Below are 6,498 nucleotides of genomic sequence, written 5' to 3'. Positions count from 1 at the left end.
CTGGACTGTCCATCGGCGAGCTGAGATGGTGGGGCTGGTCCCAGATAGGTCCCAAACGGAGTGGAACTCAAACCCAGCCAGAGTAGATGGCTGCAGGCACCCACCCCACGCGGTGGGCAGCATAGTCTCTTCCTGGCTGTGTTCCCTGAACTGCCAGGTGGAGTGGGGTGTGAAGTTTGGCAAATACATGGTGACCTCCCCCTCCACTATTGAAGCTCAGGAGGCCTCAACTCATCATAGAGAAAATCCTTTAATTGCTCTGCCCCTGCCCCCTCCCCAGGGCAGTCCTGGCACCACTGCTCAGGCTGGCTGCCCTTGCCTTCCCCGGGATGCTGAGGACACATTGACCTTGTCCACGTCCCAGTCTATCTGCCTCTCTGATGGGGCCACCACAAGATCTAGTGCCCCCTGGTGCCATCGGGCAAGGCAGGCAAGAGACGCCAGGGGCAGGTGGGTGTGAGCAAGGCTGCAGGGCCGTGGTGCATGCAGCCGATGGTGCAGCTTCAGGTGGACGTGCTGCGTGAAGCGACTTGGGCAGACACTGCACTGGAAGGGCCGGGCCCCTGAGTGCAGGCGCAGGTGAGTCGAGGTTGCTGGAGCTGCTGAAGCGTTTGTGGCACATCTGATGGGAATGGGCACTGGCGTCAGCTCTGCCCACCTGGTTGACCCAGGATCTCTGCTCCCCCTCCCCATCTTGAAAATACCCCCCTACCACCTCCCTGTAATGCAGGCCTGGAAGCTTTCCCCCCATGATTCCTCCCTGGGACCCACAGTGTCTGGCAGATTGTAGCCAGTCAGACTGGGTTAGTATCTTGGTTCTTTCACTCCCTGCATGACCTTGTATAGGTGACTTCCCCTCTCTGATCCTTGCTCTCCTTATTGGTAACATGAGAGTATTAATACCTAACCTCATAGGTATGGTGGACTGAATGAGATAATCACATAGAACCCTTATGCGTGGGGCTGCATCTTCAGTGGGCATAATTAACATTTACTGGGAGCTGCTACATGCCAGGAACTGGTCTCGTGTACTAGTCTTCTCCAGGACTCTGGAGAAGCAGGACTAAGTACTACTCCTATATTACAATGAAAACGCAGAGGCTCAGAGAAGTGAAGCCACTAGCCAAAGCTCACACAGCAAGTTGGAGGCAGAGCTAGGATTTGAACCCAGGTAGCCCGGACTATAACCACTATGCTGCTTTTATTTCTGCCTCTTTAAAACAGGGAAAGAGTCTGGGCCCTTCTGACCTCCCAAGGGACATGGTGAGGCTCAAAGAGGGAGGGAGCTAACATTGAACTGATGTTATAAGTAGTGTTTATATACTTTGCACACACTATAGCATTAACTCCTCCAACTATGCTGGGAAGTAGGCAATGGGTATCCCCAGGACTCCTAACTTCATTCTTCTCCCCCCACAGACATACATCTCTTTTCTCCCCTCCAGGCCCAGGGGGTGACCTCCAATATCACGTCCTGGCCCTTCCCTTCCACCTCCCTCTTTCCCCCAACCCTTGCCTCCTGTCCTGTCTCCACTTGCTCAGGATGGTTGGGGAATGGAGGCCATGGGTGCCATCCCCCAGGGGCCTAGAATTTTTCCGCAGCCTGCAGGAGTACAGGGGAGGGGGAGGATGGTCTCACCGGGCACTTGTGGGGCCGCTCCCCAGTATGCACCAGGTGGTGCTTCTGCAGGTGGGCGAGCTGGGTGAAGCTCTTCTGGCACAGGGCACACTGGAACGGGCGCTCCCCGCTGTGCACACGCAGATGGACCTGAGCCAGGTGTGGGAGAAATGCTGCCAACTGCCCAGAGCCCTCCAGCAGAGCCGGGGATCCTCTTCAAATCTCTACCCACATCCCCATAGGGCCCCCTTTTGGCATCAAGGCCTCTCAATCCCCCTGCATCTGTATCACCTCCCTGAAGGCCAATCTACCATTCCCCAGGATCCCCTCTCTCTCTCTGCTGCCCTGCAAGAGGGGAGATGGCTGTGGTTAGCAGGCCAGGTGAGGGGTACCCCGTGTGTGTGTGTGTGTGTGTGTGTGTGTGCGTGTGTGTGTGTGTGTGTGTGTGTGTATCTTGTGCAGTGCTTCTCGAAGTATGGTCCACAGACCCGCAGCATCAGCATCACCCGGGAGGGTGTTAGAAATGCAGATTCTCAGGCCCCACCCCAGACCAGCTGAATTAAAATCTCTGGGGCTGAGCCTAGGAATATGCATGTTTACTAGCTCTCCAGGTGGTTTGAGGCTCGTTAAAGTTTAATAATTCATGCCCTAGAGGGTGCAGAAGGGCTGTTCTCCAATAACTGTAACTTTTCCTCAACTTCAGCAGGTGCCAACTCGCGCCTAGCTTCCGGTCTTTGCTGATACACAGAGATGTGCCCATGGTTGCCCCCTGCTGGACGATGCCTATAATGATGCTTACAGCACAGCGCTGATGTGCAGGATCCCACATGAAAAAGGCTGGTTGTCAGGTCTGTGGTCTAGACTCACTAAAATCTACCCGTTCCCCCACCTGAACTTCAAATAAGTAAACAAGAGGAGGCTTAACTGGGAATCAGAGAGGATGGTTGTTCAAGAAAGGGCTTTGCCCTAGATGTTGAGAGACTGAGATCAAGACCTGACTGCACCATTAAATCAAGGCAACCTTGGGCAAATCTTTTCTCAGTTTCCCTATTTTTAACTTAAATGAGAGGATCTCATAGACAGTCTTTTAGTGTGGAGAGGACCCCTCTCTACGGATGTGAAACTGAGGGGCCAAATGAACCAGCCAAGGTCATAGGCCCTAGAGGTTGCCCAGGAGTTCCTTCTGGCTGTAAGGTCCTTGATTCTAGAAGCAGGATGGGAGGGGGGTCATTGAAGGATGCTGAGGGGAGCCATGGAGCCCAGAGGCAGATACCTTGAGGTTGGAGAGCTGCCCAAAGCTCTTGCTGCACACGTTGCACTCATACAGGGTTTTGCCATTCTTTTTCTTCAGCGGATAAGGCAGTGCCAAAGAGCCCGCCTGGGAGCCCGGCGGGGCCGACTTTGCTGGAACCGCCCGGCCAGCATGCTCCAGCCCTGTGGAGTCGGTCCTGGCAGCTGCAGAGCCTGGATTCCGGGCCTGGGAGGGTTGGGTTTGGCCAGAGGCTTGAGAGGCCCCTGCGTAGGGGTGCAGGGTCTCCCCCTGGGTGCTGGAGTGCCCGGCCTCATAGACATTCATCAGCAAGGTGGGCACAGCCATGGTGGTGTAGGAGGTGTTCTGGGGCAGCGTGAAGAGGGAGGGACACTGCACAGAAGGTAGGCCCCCACAGGTGACCAGGTAAGGTGAGGGGAGGAGAAGTGGGTACACAGGATAGAACGGGCAGAGGTGGGATGGGAGTTCTTTGGAAATGGGGGTGGGTGGGGGCCAGGAGCAGAAAGCCAAGGGGCTGGGGCTCTTTTTATCTTGCCAAGGGTTTGGGAAAGAGCTGTTGTGAGGAGAGAAGGATGGGCCGGGGGACCCCTCGCCAGCTCTTTCCCGCTGGCTTCCCATCTTGTCCCTGCTCAGAGGGTACTTGGCTGTGAGTTTCTCGCCATTGGAGGAGCCGGCAGGCCGCCCTGGTGGCTGGTGCCCTGAGCAGGAAAGGGAAGACGGTCAGGGCCGCACAGACTTGGGTAAAGTTCTGCTCTGCATCAACCTGCCTGGCTCAGAGCTGAGAGAGGGCTCTAGCCTGCACGGCACCTCCCCTCTCTGGGCTTTCCTGGTCTGCAGTTGCCCTTGCCAATAAAAGAGGCTAGAATTTGTGCAGCGCATAATAATTTCAGATAGTGAAAGCGGTTCAAGAAACCTATTAGACGTACAGGTGGAGAAGTCAAGTGGGCAGTTGGGTGAATTGGTTTGGAGATTAACAGAGCAGCCTGAGCTGGAGACATAAATCTGGGTGCCATGGGCCCAAATGAGATCCCATAAAAGGTGGTCCTAGATCTGCTGTGTCCAAAATGGTAGCCACCAGACACATTTAAATTGATTAAAATAAGTACAGTAAAAACTTCAGTTCCTTGCACTAGCCACACTTGCACTAGCCACACTTAAAAGGCTCAGTAGGTATGGTATCAGACAGCACAAGTACAGAGCATTTCCATTATTGCAGGAAGTTCTATCAAACTGCTACTCTAGATAAAGAGAACAGGAGAGAAGGGGGGAAAGAAGAGAGAGGAGAGGAGAAGAGAGGAGATGGGAACATGGGAGGAGAGGGGAGGGGAGGGATGAGGCGGCGGCTCTGGACTGAGTTCCTGAGCAGGGGAAGACTTAGGAGGTACGTAATGGAGAGCAAGCAAGGGAGACTGAGGTGCAACAGCCAATGAGGTAGGAGCTAAACTGGGAGTGATATAAAGTAAAATATTAAATATGTATAAAGATTAAAAAGTAGACTGTCTGCTTGGATCCTCATTTATTCACTCAACCAGCTTTACTGAGCTGCTTTACTCTGTGCTGGGGAAATAAAGGACACAGCAGCATGGTCCCTGCCCTCCAGGTCGAGTTGCATAAGGAAATGGGGTATCGTAAGCAATAAACATAGAACGTAGGTTAGTGAGATTGTACTTTTGTGGAAGAAGAAACTGGCCTCCATGATGTCATAGAGCCAGAAAGGGCAGAACCATGACTCCACCCACGACTCCCTGACTCCCAGTCAGGGCTCCTGTCTTATAAAATAGGCCCCTCTAGCTCAAACACTCTAGGCAGACAAAGCGCCACTCTCAACCGCCGGGAATAGCTGCGCCTACACCAGATCCCATACCCACGCCTGAGAAAACCACTGCCCACCTCCTCTGCTCACCTCTGCTCACGTGTCACCACCTGAGAGCCCCTCACACCCCCAGGCAGAGCTCCAGCTCAGAATGTGGCAGTAACACGTGCTTGAGGCACTGTCCTCATGAGTGACACTTGGTCTGCAATGTCTCTCATCCCCAAACCTAACAGTGCTTCCCACCTCCAGCCTCCACCAAGGTGCAGCCCCATGCCCTGGGCTTACTTGTGCTCGAGGCATCCTCTCTGAGACCCTGCGGGGCTGTGCCCGGGGGTGCCGACTTCAGGGTGCACAGGTATACGTCCGGGCCCTGAGGGCAGGCCAGCAGGGAAGACCTGGCCAGTGCCAGTGGCAAGGGGCACAGCCAGCTGGCACAGGACGGGCCATGGGCATCCACTGTGTCTGGAAGTGGCCTGAAGCCTGGCAAGACCTGGAAGACAGGGGGAAGGGGCTTGGGGGCCAGGGACTGGGAGTCCCCTGGGGTAGTCCCTTGGGATGGTTCCACTCCTAGTTTGGTTTCCAAAGGGGGAGGAGAAGCTAAGACCAACCCCCAACCTACACCCGCCTCCACCATGTCTGTCACTCAAATGGCTTCCCCTTCCCTCATCCGCGTTCCCAAGGGACTCACACGTCCACCCCCAGGGTTACCCTCCCCCTGCCCCAGAACCCCTCACTCAGCCCTGCTCTTCCTCCTCCCCTTCCTTCCTGACCACCCTCAGACTATCTACCTGAATGGAGCCAAGGTGAACGTAGAGAAAATCCTCATCAAAGACTGTGTACCCCACAGGAGGGCCCTGAGCCTCCTCCCTCTAAGGCCCTGGCCACGGTCACACAGCCAAGCTTCCTGCATGGCCCTGTCCCTTCTCATGCCTCACAGGAGAGTCGGGCCCCTGGGGCACGGGAGAGGGTCTCTGGCACTTCCAAAGGCACATTCCCATGATGTGCCGGGGTACGGGTGCTCAGGACCAGGGGAATCTAGGTCCCTTCAGATTTTCCCCCTACTTCTTCCTAACATCCCCTCCTTCCAGAAGCAGCCTGGCCTCAAAATTGGGGATGGGACCGCATCTTACCTGATCGCCTTGGCAGAGCTGGAAGTCCGAGTGGGGGGACAGGGAGTCTCCTGTGCTCCCCAGGGGCTTAGTCTTGTGGCAACAACCCAACTCTGGAGCGGGTTCCCCCTTCATGACCCCACTACCTGCTGGGAAGACAGGTCAGTCACAGGTGAGCAGTGAAGGTCCTCCAAATAAGAGTCTGTCTTCGAGGACTGGCTCTCCCAGGAAACCACTGTGTGACCTTGAGTCAGTCACTGCCCCTCCTGGCCTCAGTTTCCCTATCTGCAAACTGGGAGGGTTGGATTGGCTGATGTGAAAGGACTGTCTCAGCGATGACATGAAAGCCAATGATGCTTTCCTGGTAGGGGCAAGAAGAGGATTGAATGGAGACTGGCCAATCAGAGGCAAAGAGCACAGCTGGCCTGAATCCCATCCCTGGGGAAGAGAGGAGAGAGGAAGGTCCTCATGGAGGTACTTCCAGGTAAGCTCAGAGATCTGAGGAAACATTCCAGACCTCCTCAGGGCCACAGGGAATTGAGAAGCTATTCCAAGACTCTACCAACCACAGGCTCCTCACTGAGGGGTGCCCCTGTCCCCCAGCTCATCCACACAACTTTTCTGGGCCTCTGAGGAAGCCCCAGTGTCCTGCCACCCAGACTTTCCGGGCTCAGCTTCCTCAGCAGGG

The 6,498-nt window shown here is 55.2% G+C and overlaps 1 protein-coding gene across 1 annotated transcript; it reads right to left on the bottom strand.

The window, feature by feature from the left end:
- Window positions 1-245: 245 nt before the first annotated feature.
- ZNF683 (zinc finger protein 683) lies at window positions 246-6,295 on the bottom strand. The gene is given in 6 exon segments (XM_022551925.2): window positions 246-586; window positions 588-622; window positions 1,640-1,768; window positions 2,892-3,586; window positions 4,987-5,191; window positions 5,832-6,295. Coding segments are annotated over 6 exon segments (1,464 nt in total). The 5' UTR covers window positions 5,946-6,295; the 3' UTR covers window positions 246-300.
- Window positions 6,296-6,498: the final 203 nt, after the last annotated feature.

This window comes from Delphinapterus leucas, chromosome 1 (assembly GCF_059928025.1).
Source record: "Delphinapterus leucas isolate spDelLeu-1000000601 "Yukka" chromosome 1, BTC_Dleu_Yukka2, whole genome shotgun sequence".
NCBI lineage: Eukaryota > Metazoa > Chordata > Mammalia > Artiodactyla > Monodontidae > Delphinapterus > Delphinapterus leucas.
Note: the sequence above shows the minus strand (reverse complement) of the source record. Positions and strands in the feature narration are given on the sequence as shown.